Source organism: Heterocephalus glaber, unplaced genomic scaffold (genome assembly GCF_053883595.1).
Source record: "Heterocephalus glaber isolate CG9 unplaced genomic scaffold, H.glaber_assembly_v1.0 deba00001481, whole genome shotgun sequence".
Classification (NCBI taxonomy): Eukaryota; Metazoa; Chordata; class Mammalia; order Rodentia; family Bathyergidae; genus Heterocephalus; species Heterocephalus glaber.
The window spans coordinates 10,173,188-10,189,290 of NW_028258317.1; the positions used below are offsets into that span (position 1 = coordinate 10,173,188).

A 16,103-nucleotide genomic window follows, 5' to 3' on the forward strand; every position below is an offset into this window, starting at 1 on the left:
ACTGGTAAGTGACTATAATGCCCATCTGTGAATTTATGCTCTCATTATGTGGTCTTTGAGGAAACCTCTGACTTCTATGTTCTGGATTCAAAGGAAGCACAAGCCAGAGAAAGGTGAAATGAGGTCATTTCCAGCATGGATGCAGTTATAAAGTAGGAATATAAGAAGGTACCATTGCTTCTTCTCTGATGAAACCAAAATATTTAAAAGTCACATTGTACTCCAGTGGGACAGTCAAAGGCAATTTGATCTGATGAACAGTGAGATGTGAACTTTGGGATGCTGGGGTTCTTCTAGGACCACTCATCTATCCTAGCAACATGATAGAAAGAGTATCAGGAGAAGCAAAGGAAAGGTGTTTTATTTATTCTGGGTCTTCATTCTGCTGGGGCATCCACTCATATAAGGCTACACCTGAAAATTCCAGAGTGTGCTGCTCTGGAACCAACTGAGATGCTGATAGAGTGTTTTTACGGTTGGCAAGAGAATTGCAAACCTGGTGCCAGGAGCTGGGGTCCCAAATTGATTGTTCTTAGCTATTCTCTGGGCTCCAGTTTCTGCAGCTGTAAAAGGGGAGCACCTGACTAGGGGATTATAAAAATTTCTTTCCAGAACTAACATCCTTTGGCAGTTCGAGATATTATATTGGGATGCTGGGAGTGGGATCAGGGTGAGGGTTATTATATCAATAGCATTATCTGACATAGGAGAAACAGGTTGGGCATGAATGACAGCAATGGAAGAATGGAAGTGAGAAAGAGAGACATATCCCAACAGAATTTCAACTTGGGGGAGACAATAAAACTTGCACACTCACCGTGGCATATAAGGCAGAGTAAATGCTCAGAGCAGCATGTTTGGAGGGAAAGGATCTCCGAGCCTTTTCTACCACTTCCAGATCCCCAGTACAAATATTCCCATTGTTTACAAACTGATGGTGTGCCCGGCAGTCTGTACTGGTGTAGTTCGGCTTGCATACTGTCAGGAAGTATGGTGTGAGGTGCCCAGTGACCACTTGTCCGGCGTTTACAAAAATGTCAGTAGCAAAAAGTCCAAATGCAAACACCCCTAGAAGGAGATTTAAAAGAATTAAGAATGTTGACATACACTATTGGCTAGTTTTGCCACTGAGAGCAAACAAAGCTGTAAGAGTCTATGACGACTTACCAAAAGAATCATAAGGCCCTTCAGAGTCAAATTATCCCCTCACCTTTAGCAGGGAGTGGAGCCTGCTTTCCAAATCACTGTTTCTTTAAAACTGAACTAGACAGTCCACTGTTACCATTTTATTGTTTTAAATAAATAACTTAGAAGCAGCTCAGTAAAGGAAAGAATTTGAAGTTTGGAGCCTCAGGGAACTGGACTCCAGACCCATCTTTGGTGATTCTTATCGCTTATATCTAAAATCCCTTCCCAAAATCTCATGTGTTTGGAAACTGATTAGACCATGAGATTGCTATACTCATCGATGGATTCATTCATTGACGAGTTTAGTAGCTGAATGTGCTGTTAGTAAGTGACACCTGGTCAGAGGAGGTCACTAGGGCCATGGCCTAGAAGAGTGTATTTTTGTCCCTGGCTCCTCCCTTCACTTTCTATTTTCTGCCTGGTATGGGTTGATCAGCCTTGGTCTACTGTGACCTTCTGCCATGCTACCTCTGCCATTGAGCCAACCTGCCATGAACTGACTCATCTGAAACCCAAAAGTCAAAAATCAACCTGTCTTCCTTTAAGATGTGAGCATCAGGTATTTTGTTCCAGTGCCAGGAAAGTTGACCAATACAGAGAATTGGTACCAGAAGTGGAGTTGTTGCTGAGACTATACCTGACCATGTGGTAAACAAGCCTTTGGATCTGGTTTGTGGAATGAGTTTGGGAAAGTTTTGGATATTCTGATTAGAGAAGCCTCAGAATACTGTAAGTACAGATGGACAAGAGATTCTACTCAGAGCTCTGAAGGCCAGAATACTGATAAGAATGGAGACAGTAAGAGCCAGGCTCATGAGTTTTTAGTTGGGAATGAGGACACCACTGGAAATTAGACTACAGGCCATGTGTGTTACATCCTGACAAGGAATTTGTCTATATTTTGTCCATATACTGACTTTGTATGGGGCTAAATTTAAAGGGTAGACTACCTCACCCCAGAAAGAATGGCTGCTATCAAGAAATCAACCAATAACAAATGCTGGCGGAGGTGTGGGGAGAAAGGAACCCTTCTCCATTGTTGGTGGGAGTGAAGACTGGTGCAACCACTGTGGAAGTCAGTATGGAGATACCTCAAAGAACTAGGGCTAGAGGTCCCATATGACCCAGTTATTCCCCTGCTGGGTATCTTCCCCAAAGAATTAAAAGAATCATACCACAGTGATATACATGCATCCATGTTTATAGTGGCACAGTTTGTAATAGCTAAAGCTTGGAAACAGCCCAAGTGCCCATCACTGGAAACTGGATAAAGAAGATGTGGGTTTTTTTATAAAGTGGAGTACTACTCAGCCATAAAGAATGAGAAACTACAGACATTTATAGCTGAATGGATGCATATTGAGGCCATACTCTTAAGTGAAATAAATAGAACACTCATGTGTAAACACTGAATAGTTTCTCTAGTGTGAGAAACTGAAAGTGTAAAAAAGGATTAAAATGATTAAAAAGAATAACTGATAATTTGAAATATTACAAGGTCCAAACATGTAGGGGTGGTGGGAGGGGAAGGGGAAAGGAAAGAAGGGAAAGGAAACATTATGAGAAAAGAAAAAAATGGAAACAAAATCTATGTAAATAGGGAAGTGTGGAGGGGGTGAAGGGCACACAGGTAATGGGGAAAAAAATAAGAACCAAGATTCATCATGTACAGGTACAAGCACCCAATGATAAATGTAAATGTATTGTATACCTGAAATGTACCAATAAAAGAATTTTTTAAAAAAAGGTGGTGGACTAAACTAATGCAAGAAATTTTAAGGCAGCTCAATATTCAGGGTGTGGCCTGAGTACTGCTAGATGCTTTTGGTCAGATCTATAGGAAGAATCAGAAGGAAAAAAAAAGCAGAGCTGAATAATTTGAAAAAAGTGCAGCCTGTCCAGAAAGGAAGCACAGGTAAAGTTATGGCCAAAGAGAACAAGGAGAGCTGGTTACTAAAAAGATTAACATTTAAAAGAAGCCAGGTCAAGACAACAGGAAAGATGGCTTGAAGACTCCTCAGGAATTGTCCTTACTCAACTGTTCACAGACTAAAGGGTGTAAAAATGAAAACTCCTTTAAAAACCTTGCTTTGAGAAGAGAGCTTCATGAAACCTAGCTCATTCAGAGCCATCTAGAGAAATCTGTTCCCAAGTTTAGCCATCCACTCAGAAACCACTGCAGCCATGCTCCAAGGGGGCTTGGTTTTTGCTTGAGCTGGATCAGTAGACCTTAGCATCATCCACATGATACTGTTGTTTTAGGCATGTAGAACAAAAGAGTTGTAGAGTCATAAAGGCTTACACCTAGATTTCAAAAGGTCTGGGAGTTCAGGCAACGTGCCCCTGAAAGGGCAGTACATTAAGCTGTGAGAGTGAAGCCAAAGGGGCAGTGTACACCCCAGGAAGTTGGAAACACCAGGAATGTGGATCCTTTTCTGAGCAAAGTGAAGACAATGAGTGGAGCCAGTCCAAAAGAGAGACTATATAGATTGCCACTAGCAATGCAATAGGGGTGGGGCTGAACAAGCCCTTTGGTGTTCACATCTTGGTGTAAACTCTCTTGGGTGCTGGACATGGAGCTATAAGATTTAACATTTGCCTGCCAGGTTTTTGTCTTGCTTTGGTCCCATTCCTTTCTGTCCCTTTTGGAATAGGAATGTTTTCCCTGTGCCATTGTATGTTGGAAGCATTGAACATTTTTATTTGTACAGAGGCTCACAGCTACAAGTTTGCCTTAATCTTAGAGGAGACTTTGGACTTGGACTTTTTGGTAATGCTAGAATTGGGACATAGGGGCATGGCCAAAGTTTTGTGATGTTGCCATTATTCTCACTTTGCAGTTTGGCTGAGAACTCTGGGGGTAGGCTATACTTGCTAGATTTTATCTGTTCTTTGGTAAATTCCACAGGGCCAGCCCCAACAGGCTTGAATGTGGTAAATGTATTTGTTTTTAAATTTTGAATTTATTTTTAATTATTATGTAAAAGCATAAAAAGTATACATATTTGGGGGTACCATATGATATTTTGATACATGTATATATTATGTAATATTTAAATCAGGATATGTGTGTGTGTGTGCATGTGTATCCACAAACATTTATTGTTTCTTTATGGTGAGAACATTCAAACACTTTTCTGCTAGCTTTGTGAAGAATGCATACATTATCTTCTGTAGTCACCTTACTGTTCAATACACACCAGAACGTCTTAACCCTATGGAACTATTACAAAGCAGCCATTGAACAATCTTCTCCCCTTCTTTACTCCTCACTATTCTTCTTAGCCTCTGATAACAGCCATTCTATTCTCAACTTTTATGAGATCCACTTTCTTAGATTTCATGTATGAGTAAGATCATGTGACACTTTTTTTTCGGAGCCTGGCTTACTTTATTTAGCATAATAACCTCTAGTTCCATCCATGTTGTCATAAATGTCAGGACTTAACTCCTTTTTTATGAATGAATAACAGTGCATAGTCTATATGTACCACATTTTCTTTATCCACTCATCAGTAGTTGATAGACACTTAGGTTGTTTCCATTTCTTAGCTATTGTGAACAATAGTACAATGAGAATGGGGGTGCAGTGTCTCTCTGACTTACTGATTTCATTTCTTTTAGATACATACCCCAAAGTGGATTCATCAGATCATATGGTAGTTCTATGTTTAATTCTTTGAGGAATTTTCACATGGTTTTCCCCTAAATTACATTTCTACCAAAAGTACACAAGGGTTCCCTTCTCTCCACATCTTCATCAGCATTTTTATCTTTTGTATTTTTTGTCTTTTTTATAATGGCCATACTTTTTTTTTTTTTTTGGTACTGGGGATAAAACTTGGGACCTTGCACTTGTATAATGGGCATTCTTACTTGGGCAAGGTGATATTTCATTATGTTTCTGACTTACTTTTTCCCCTGGTGATTAATGAAGTTGAGCATCTTTCCAAGTACTGGTTGGCAATTTTTATGTCTAATCGAATTCTTTATAAGAAGCTTTGTTGTGAGTTGTTTCAAAGCCCATTCATTATGTCTATAGATTATCTGTTAAGTATGTTGAGAGAGGCTATATAAAATCAAAGTACCATGAGTCACTTGATGGGATGAAGACTATTTTTCAAATGCAATTGAAGAAGGCACTGTGATGTGTAGGAAGTAGCACTAACCCTTGTAAATGTCAAGGGTCAGGCTATAGTTTCAATTAAATTGTGGCTTGATTTTTGGCTCCTATATTCAATCTCCTGAATCTGCAAATTGTGCTGATTTTAGTTCTCCAAAGTTAATCTATTATAGCAGAAGTAAAGATAGATTTGGCTGAAATCTTCATCTGGGTTTCATTTTGCTCTGTATTGATTGCTATAATTTTCCTTTCTGCGGCTGTGCCAGAATGTGCTTTATCACAATAAGAATGGGCTGTTTTAATAGCTTCAGCCAACTCACGCTCATACTGTCTGACCTCTGAGAGCAGGCATCCATTGATCAACCATGGCAGCTTTCACCACCAGGTTCCAGAAGTCTGAATGGTGGGAACGTTTTTTTACATCTTCTAGTGGGATTCTCAAAGAGCAGGTCCTTAGCTTTTTCAAGGGGCAATAAGTCTGTCTAGACATATACTTTTCCAGGAAAATAGGATAACATGATTTGAAAAAGAAAAAGCAACAGCATTTTCCTGGGGCATTTTATTTGTGCCTCCAATTAGGGCAGGTTTGTTCTTTATGCGACGGAGGATTTCTAGGCTCCTGGGATCAGTGCCTGAAGTGCTGGTGTCTGAAGAGGCTGCAGTCACAGTGAGTCTATGACTGTCAGCTCTGCATTTAGCTGTCTGGTGTATAATTGCTGAAAGTTGCTTCTCCCTCTTCCCTGTGCCTCGTCTCGATTAAATCTGCTTTTCCATCAAAAGAACTCACCTACTTGCCTAACATTTCACTCTGGTACATTTGATTTAGCCCCAGAAGGGCACTGTGTCAGCCTGGGAGCCCACCTGTTTGGCCCTGTACATGGTAACAAAGGATGGTGGAACCTGCTGTAGTGATTGATCAACAGACAGCATCAGATCACACAAGGCTAGTCTAGAAAACCTCAAGCCATGCCTGTGCTGCATAACCTTGAACTCCTTGTCTGTATTTTTACAACTTCAGAAGCTAAAATAGCTACTTTTGTCCTTAGAGCCTGAAGTACTGCTTATAGTTTTTTAAAATAGTTTTTTTGTATTACAAGGTAGGATCTGTAGGAGATAGTTTTAAAATATTGAGGTATCCTTGTGTGATGTCTCAGATTAAGTGAGATCATATTTTTTAATTTTAGCCCATTTTTCATTCCTATAACTCCCCCTGCTTTCAATACACATATACTCTAAAAGCTGGTTTTATTTGTCTTAAAGTTCTATTCCATCAATACAGTGTTTGCTTCAGGGGAGCTGATTATATTTCAGAATGGATTTTTGAAGTTACAGCAGGCACGAAGACTAAATGTAAAGCAGTTTTGTTTTGTGAGAGCCATGTGCTAGAGGCATTTATAGTTTGTTTGCTCTGAACTCTGAAACTGCTTGGTATAATCATAGCATGTGAGTTTCTAAAATCAACCACAGTGTAAGGGAGGATACATATGTAAATTAGGGTGTGACACAGGGAGGAGAATTTTTCAGGGTCCATATGTAGGAATGAAGGGACACTGAATATTCCCTTTCCCATGCTGGTATAAAGCCTCAAGAACTAGGAAATAGAAATTTCTAGAATGATACTTTGGAGATGCAGATGAAGGGTATCCTGTGCTTCTCAAGTTACAGCTCAGGAGCCTTACAAATCTCTTCAAGAATTTCACATCCAGCTTGGCACCAGAATGGCTGCATTAGCAATGGCCAAGGGAGAGCAAGTGGATTGATACAAGGCCTGCAATTAAGACAAAGAGATTGGTGTCTGCTTCTGGTGTCCAGGGTCCCTGTCATGGTGACATGGACCACCTAAGGAAACTAGAGCTAACCTCTTTACTGTGGCCAAAAAGAACTTAACTTATGTGCTGGGTGGGCCAAGGATGAAGAAAGAAGAAGATGAACATGTTGAATGATCCTCAGTTTGTTCTCAGGGCTTTATCTAGACCCCATCTGATTTCAGATAGGCATTTGATGACAAGTTAGGATCTTTGCTCACTAGTAGTTTAGGACATGGAGTGAAACTCTGTGACCCAGTTCTTGCTATGGGATCACTGCAGGGCTCTAGTCCTTTTACTCTATGAATGTAGTAGAAATAATGACATCACCTAGAAAGTTTCATGATGTGGATCTTCAAAGCCAGAAATAATTGGTCTGGTGGTTAAAAATAATAGGGTTTCATATCAGGATGCCTCCAGAGCCAGACAAGATTTGTAACCAGGACTCCTGCCCTCTGCACACAGGCCTTTATCCAGAAGCCCAGGCGGGAGAATGACCTGCAGGGGCCAATGGTGAGTGAGGCAGGAACAAGGACATCTTTTTATCCCAAAGAGTTTGTGAACTTAGGTGAAGCCTTCACACTGAAGACTGTTTTGTATTAAATTATAAATGTGTAATTTTCCAATTAAAATTGCACCTTGCTAACAGCCTCTGGAGGATTATCTTCCAAATCTTGACAGAAATACACACGATGACAGTGGAAAGTGATGGAAACTCCTAACAGTCCTGAGAGCTGGGACTGATGGCAACCCTGAGGAGAAATCAGTGAATGTGTCTGCTAGCAGCAACCTACATATGGAGGAGGTTCCAACTCTTCCTTGCTCCTCTCACTTTCTCTTTCTCTCTTTTTTTCTTTTTTATTATTATTCATTAAGTTCATTGGTACATTTTAGGTGTACATTATGATTGCATTCATCATTGGGAATTTTTACCTGTACATGATATATCTTGGTTCTTAGTTTTTCCCCACTCCTTTTTCCTCCCTTCCACCCCTTCCACCCTCTCTATTTACAAAGATTTTGTTTCCATTTTTTCCTTATTTTCTCATATTTTTTTCTTTCCCTTCTTTCCTTTTCCCTGCACCACACCCTCCATTTCCCCTTCCCATTTAAACCTTTTCTTCCTATTTCACATTATCTATTATACATTTTGGTCCTAATTTATACTTTTAGTTTCTCACACCAGAGAAACAATTTGGTATTTACACATGTGTGTCCTACTTCTTTCATTTAAGAGTATGGTTTCAAGGTGCATCCATTCAGCTATAAATGTCTCCAGTTTATCTTTCTTTATGGCTGAGTAGTACTCCATTTTATAAAAAAGAAAACACATCTTTTTTATCCAACCACTAGTTGATGGGCATTTGGGCAGTTTCTGAGATTTAGCTATTACAAACTGTGCTACTATAAACATGAATGTGCATATATCACCGTGGTATGATGCTTTTAATTCTTTCAGGAACATACCAAGTCAAGGAATAGCTGGGTCAAATGGGACCTTTAATCCTAGTTTTTTGAGGAATCTCCACACTGATTTCCACAGTGGTTGCACCAGTCTACACTCCCACTAACAGTGGAGAAGGGTTCCTTTTCCCCACAGCCATGCCAGTATTTATTGGTTGATTTCTTGATAGCAGCCATTCTTTCTGGAGTGAGATGGAATCTCAGCATTGTTTTCATCTTCATCTATTGAATGACCAGTGATGTTGAACATCTTTTCATATGTTTATTTGCTGTTTCTACTTCATCTGAGAAATGTATATTCATTTCAGATGTCCATTTTTGGACTGGGCCTTTCAATTTGGGGGGTCTGTTAAGTTCTTTGTATATTCTGGATAGTAGTCCTTTGTCTGAGGTACAACTGGTAAAAAATTTTTCCCCATATTGTCGGTTGTCTTTTCAACCTGTTGGTGGTTTCTCTTGCTGTGCAAAAGCTTTTTATTAAGATGAGATCCCAGTTGCTGGTTCTCTATGCTAGTTCATGTGATTTAAGGGTTTGTTCATAATGTTTTTCCTACACCAATGTCTTCAAGAGTTCTACCTGGAGAATCAAGAGCAAAGAGCCCAGCAAAATGATTTCAAAGGGTGTGAGTTTGTCCAAAAAGGAAACTCTAGTAAAGTTGCAGCCTAAAAAAATAGAGCCGAGATCTTGATTGCTCAGAAGGAACAGGAGAAGAGAAAAAGATGGCCTGAAGGCATCACAAGAAGCAACAATACTCCTCCATTTGGAGCCTCAAAATTGCAAAACTGAATAACTTTTCTATGAGAAGAAAGCCCCAGAGCATCATGTTCCAGATTGGTGTCAGCCTAGGGAAGTTGTTACTCTGGATTTGGTTCATAGGCACTAGGCCCCTACAGCCAAGAGAGAAAGAAGCCTGGCTACTGCTCTAGCTGGCAGCAGACCTCAGAGTTATCCACATGGTGCTGCTTTTAAGTGCAGGCAAAATGCAAAAGTGGAATCAGGAAGACTTCCACCAAGATTTCAAAAGAAGGCCTATGAGGCCATGCAGTGTGTCCCTGAGAGGGCAGTGTGTGAAGGTGTGAATGTGAAGCCGAAGGTGCAATGGAGACCCCAGAAGTTTGGAGAAGCCAGGAACATGGAACCTCTGAGGAAAACTGCAAGGAGGGAGCAGAGCCAGCCCCAGAGAGAAGCCATGGGGCCTAAAACCACCAGAAGTGCTGTAGGGGCAGAGTCACTCAAGTCCTTTGGAGTTTACAACTTGCCACAGATTTCCTGGGATGCTGGAAGCGGAGCCATGGGATTTAATGTTTGCCCTGATGGATTTTAGACTTGGTTTGGTCTCATTCCTTTGTATCCCCCTGTTTGTAACTTTTGAAATGGAAATGTCTATTTTGTGCCATTGAATATTGGAAGTATTTATCTTTCTTTTCATTTGTAGAGGGGCTTGCAGCTAAAAACCTGGCTTAAATCTCTGAGACTTTGGACTTTGACTTTTCAGTAATGCTGAAACTGTTAAAACTTTGACAATTCTTTGAGATGGACTAAATGCCTTTTGCATAAAGGAATGTGCATGAGTCTTTTGTGGGACCAGAGGTGGAATGTTATGGTTTGTATCTAGATGTCCCCCCAAAACCTCATGCAGTCATTGGTGGTTTTTCACAAGTGGCTGAATCCAGAGTGTGTGACACTGGGATTAAGGATGTGTGATTACTAAATCAGTACACTTATTGCTTTGGTACCACCCTAATCCCAGTAGTCTGGATAAGATAAAAGGGCAGAAAGCCGCTGTTAAGATTTTCTTGTTGCTTTTGTAACTATGTGGGCACCATGAACAGTTTCTCCTCTGTGATGCCCCTCTGCCATGTGCCACTCTGCCTTGGAGCCAGGTGATTATGGACTGAAACCACTACAAACTGTGAGCTAAATCAATCCTTTCCCCTTTAACTTTGGATGTTGGATAATTTGTCTCAGCAAGGAAAGAAAAGTAATTAACACAGGCTCTCAACTCAGAATTTAAGGGCAAGATTTCTAGAAAAACTGAGCCAAGATTTCTTTGATTTCCATTATTTTAGGGTGGTAATCTGTTTAGTGTTCCTAAACTGACCTAAGTTAGGTTCTTATGTAATGTGCCCAAAATAGAAAAAAAACAAAAAACAAAAAAAAAACCCAAATAGACAAAAATAGCAAAATCCCAACCAATCTCTTTACAATTCAGCTCAGTTACTTCTTGATTTCAGCCTTTGTCAAGTTACTGATTTTGGGTATGGTTAGCAAATTTAACCTTCATGATTTTGCCCTGCAGGAGGGATTCCTCAGACACTGAATTTAATTTAGACTGAGAGGAATCTACGAAGGATTCTTTTTCCTTGGTTGAGGATTTCTTATGTTATTGTATCCTCTTCTAGATCAGTTCTCCTTTGATCTGGGTATGTTTTGGTTTGTTGAGAAAGAGGTTGGAGAGAAGTTTCAAGAATGAATTTACAGTGTGTTACAGCATGTAGGAAATTAGACTTATTTTTCCCTACATGGGATACAATATTGTAAAGTTCAATCTTTAAGAAAAGGCTCTGTGGTTCTCCTAAAACATTGTTACTGTCTTTAACAAAGTTTAAGCTAGCATTAATAAATTAAGGAGAAATTGATTGTCTACTTCAGCTTTGTTTTATTTCTATTTCATACTGTTTCCTGTGTTGTAATTCATACTTTCAATATCATTTCTGATGTATAAAATTGGTTTCCTTTTAAATATAAAGTGTTCAATTGTAACTAAACTATTGGGACTGTGAAAACAAAACAAAACAAAACAAAAAGCAAATAATTTTATTCTTACATGAGATATTAGTTTGTAAAGACAAGAATAACATGTACACTGTGCCATTTTAGGTTAAAATATTTTAATACTCCAGGATGTGGTTCAGAGAAGAGAGAAACAGGAAAAGACTGATAACTAGCCCAGTCAAAATGTGAAAATTATCTATTCCAGGATCATGTGATTAGAAAGGAAGCCATGGCTGGGGATATATCAAAATGAAAGAATTTCTGCATATTGAAAAAATAATTCAAAGGATAAGGATAGGAAAGGAGGAAATGAGAATTGCTTAGATGTTTCTAGATTGAGATGCTAGAAAAATTATAAAAGAATGAAGGGAGATGGCTTGAGAAGCCTAATTAAATTGTTTTGATAATTGATAACTAAGTAGTATCTATATAGTATTCAAATATAGAAGCAATATTATTGTTAGTATAAGTATAGATGACTCTGCAAAAGGGATGTTTGAACTTTTGCTATACAAGTAGACTTGGTTATTTGTAGAATGTGTTTACAATAATTGTGCATATGTATTTGGTTGGGTTAGATCTTTAGGGCATATTGATCCATCTTAATCTTAGAGGAGATTAGGTATTGAAAATAATGATAAGCTCAACATGAACACTAGGGTAAGGGGAGCTGCAAAGGTACTTGTGTCCACTAGAGGTATAAAAATTGTTAAAATAAAAGGGCATAAATTTTCCAGGTGTTCTTGATTGGTCCTAACTGGACAATGGTATTGCTAGCTGCTAAATAAATTTGAATATTATATATCCATGGGATCATTTTTTTTTTAAAGGGTTCTACCTAACCTCTGTTCCAGCCAGTTTAGTGTTTCTGTTTTAATATTTAGATCTTTAATCCATTTTGACTTCAGTGTAGTGCATGGTGAGAGATAGGTCTAGTTTTAATCTTTGGCAAGTTGAAACCCAGTTTTTCCAGCACCATTTATTAAAGAAGCTATCTTTCCTCCAGTGAGGGTGTTTGGCTCCATTGTCGAAGATGAGGCAGCAGAGTGTGTCTGGAGTTGTTTCTGCATCTTCTAATCTGTTCCACTGATCCTCAGGTCTGTTTCTTTGCCAGTACTATGCTGTTTTCATCAGAGTAACTCTGTAGTATAGTTTCAAGTTGGGAATTGTGATACCCCCTGCCTTGTCTTTGTTGGTTGGAGTTACCTTTGCTATTCTAGGTCTCTTCTGGTTCCAAATGAATTTTTGGATTGTTTTCTCTAGTTCTGTGAAATATGCTGTTGGAATTTCAGTCTGGATTGCATTAAATCTATATAGCAGTTTTGTGAGTATGGCTATTTTCACTATATTGTTTCTTCTACCCAAGAACTAGGGATGCCTTTCCATTTTCTGAAATCCTCTTTGATCTCTTTTTTCAAAGTGCTGTAGCTTTCAAAGTAGAGGTCTTTTACTTCCTTTGTTAGATTGACTCCTAGGTATTTCATTTTTTCATGGATGCTATTCTAAGAGGAGTTGTTTTCCCAATTCCTCTCTCAGTGAGTCTGTTATTCATGTACAGGAAGGCTATTGATTTTTCAGTGTTGATCTTGTATCCAGCTACTCTACTGAATTTGATTTTTTAAGTCTAGAAGTCTTTTGGTGGAGTTTTTGGGGTCTTCTATTAGAGTATCATGTCATGTGCAAATAATGACAATTTTACTTCTTCATTTCCTATCTTTATTGCTTCTATTTCTTTGTCTTGTCTAATTGCTGTGGCTACCTCTTTTTCTTTTATGGTCTCTGTCTCTTTATCCTGTCCTCTTTATCTCTCTCTCTCTTTCTCACTCTCTCTGTTTCACATTATGCACAATGCAACCTTCTTCTCAGAAGACGAAGACCACAGGAGAAAATCTAGACAGAAATTGCCTTTCTCCCCTGTCTGGCCCCTGATTCAGAGATCCAGGAATTAGACTGTTCAGAAAATAGTGCTGTTCTTTCTCTATCAAATAAGTTCTGCTCTCTGAATTTGCCCATGGACAGTCTCCTCTTCTTCCTCGGCTTTCTAAATGTATTTAGAAACACACTTCAGAGTAACAGATTGCAGGAAGTTGCAGGTACTCAGGCAAGGACATCTTGCATCTGAGAAGACAGACCTACATCCATCATTATGGACCACTAGAGAACCAACCAGTAAGGACAGAAGGAGATGCTAGTTCTCTGGGGCAAGAAGATCTAACAGAAAGCCTGCTAAACAGGGGCTGGACTCAGTATTATGCACAACAACCTGCTCTCAAATAGTAGTCTGAAAGAGGGTGAAGAACAAGCCTCCTTCTATCCATGGAACACTGAGTATGTATAGTTCTTGTTCTAAGAATGAAAAAGGAAAAATAAACAATCACATATCACATGAGGTCTTGGGAAAAATGCTTCTTCTTTAGACTAGTATTGTACCATTATATTTATCTTGTATAGTGCTTGTTTAGTAGGAATTTTACATTTGTATGACAACTGAGTAATGTCCAGTTCTCCCAAAAGAGTTTCAGAATATATAAACTTTGTAAGAGCAGGAAGCACATTTCCTTTTGTATAAAACATGGCACATTGTAAACATACCTGTCATCAGATTTGGCACATATTAAACATTTAATAGATAATTATAGAATCAATTAATACATTGTTGAAGAAACTTTGGAAAAGATTAATAAGAAAAATGGAATAATGAACATAGAAACATGTTCCTATTTTCTAATTCATGTTGGTGTCTCATATTCCTGATTCTATAGAAAACAGGGTAGACATCAAAGCATTTAACATGTAAGTTTTAGTGATCATGTCTTTTTCTATAAACTTCACAGAATCCAGCTTAGTGTTCAACACTTAGAAAATAAGAACATTTGAAAAGTGGCACTTCAGAAGTGTCATATTAATTGGAAAACATAAATTGTAAGTTGGACATCACAGCATTCTCCATTTTCAATGCAATGAGAAGAAAAAAAAGGAACTTTAAATTGGAGTATGAAAGTCCATGCTATGTGCAGGAAAAATTTCTTATTGGAGATAATCGTGAAGCACAAATCTGGGAAGGATTGATGGGTACAGTTTTACTTAGGCATGCACATCCTAGAAAGAAATCTCCCTATTTCTGATTTAGAGAAGCTGCAAAGATTGTCAGTTTAAACATTAACATACAAGCACATGAGAGTACAGCTTCTACATATTTTCAGGTCAAGAACTAATACATGGAACTTTATTTTTAATTTTTGTGGTGTTATAGGCCTCATGCTAATATATGGAACTTTAAAAAGAAAAGAAAAAATACATAAAAGTTATTTGAGTTAAGTTAGCAGTATCTACGTGAAAAGAGAAAGGATGGATATTTCTACCCTAGAGGCCTTTGACTGCTCACCAGGCAGCTTTTTTATATGAACTGTAGCTTGTACCACCCCCACATGCCCACTCTTTCCATTCTATGTTCATGCTCAACCTCTATAAAAATGGCTAAAAGAGCCTGTAAAACGATGCAATGAGAGGGACAATTAAAGAACTATTTCATGATATTGAGAATGCTTGAACATTTTCTAATATTCAAAAATTAACAAGATGTGGTTCAGTGGTAGAGCACATGCCTAGCATGTATAAGGCCTTGGGTTTGAACCCTAGAACACAAAAAAAGAAAAGAAAGAAAAGGAAGGGGAAGAAGGAAAGAAAGAAAGGAAAAAGAAAAGAAAAAGAAAGAAAGGAAGAGAGAAAGAACAAAATGAAAGAAGAAAGAAAGAAAGAAAAAAGGAGAAAGAAAGAAGGAGAGGGAAAAAGGAAAGAGAGGGAAAGGAAAGAAAGGGTGAGAAAAAAAGTTGAGGAGCTTTGTGTCTCTTTTTATGGTAGCTTTTCTACCATGATGGGACAAAATAAAGGAACTTATTCTGAAATGAATTTCTTGCCTTTATTATGGTGGGAAAATATGTGAAATCTTATTTCACACAAACATACACAAACAAGTACATAAATTTGCTAGTGCTATTTTCAACAGTGGAAAGGGAATCTCTAAGAAATTCCTTTGTTTGAGTTCCTCAAACTACATTCTGATTCAACAACCAGCTTTTCATTCTTTTTCATCTTCCATGAAATCACTGTGGTAAATGGAATACAGTATATGAAGGAATGAATATTGTTCCTTTCGTTTTTCCTTTTGCTACATCAACAACCCCAATGGAAAATCTTAGTGGAGAAGTCATTTATTTAGCTGTTGCCAATATGGGGTGTGTGTGTGTGTGTGTGTGTGTGTGTGTGTGTATGTGTCTGTTTTGTTTCGCTTTGTTTCTTTTTTGAAACAGGGTCTTGCTCCATAGACCAGGCTGGCCTTGAACTTTTGGCAAAACTCGCACCTCAGCCTCCTGAGTACTGGGATTATAGGCGTGCACCCTGTGCCTGGCTGGTGGTAGGTATTATTGTAAGTGCTTTGCATTATTAGTTCACTTAATCCTCACTGCAACTCCAAGAGGTTGTACAGATGAGGAAACTGAAGTATGTGGAGGTCAACTCACTTGGCCCAAATCACACAGTTAATAAATAGAAGTCTTTGGTTCAAAACTAAATAGTATGGACCCAGAGTTCATGCTTTTAATCATAAACATCTAAGCTTTTTTGTGTGTGTATTTTAAAAAACCATGAATATATGGATAGGTATATGAAGAAGGCTCTTTGGCTCTGTATGTTTTATAGCATTCACTCACATAGCCATTAAGAACAAAAGAAGATTCTACAGCATGCC

At 38.5% G+C, this 16,103-nt stretch overlaps 1 protein-coding gene across 6 annotated transcripts in view; it reads right to left on the reverse strand.

Moving 5' to 3' along the window:
* Plppr1 (phospholipid phosphatase related 1) overlaps positions 1–16,103 on the reverse strand; it is a 300,303-nt gene that overhangs the window by 17,608 nt on the left and 266,592 nt on the right. For all 6 annotated transcript variants that reach the window (XM_087184236.1, XM_021261201.2, XM_004848219.3 and 3 more), the window contains one exon: positions 818–1,068. In XM_087184236.1, the coding sequence (XP_087040362.1) occupies positions 818–1,068 (251 nt within the window). The remainder of the gene's footprint in view (positions 1–817; positions 1,069–16,103) is intronic.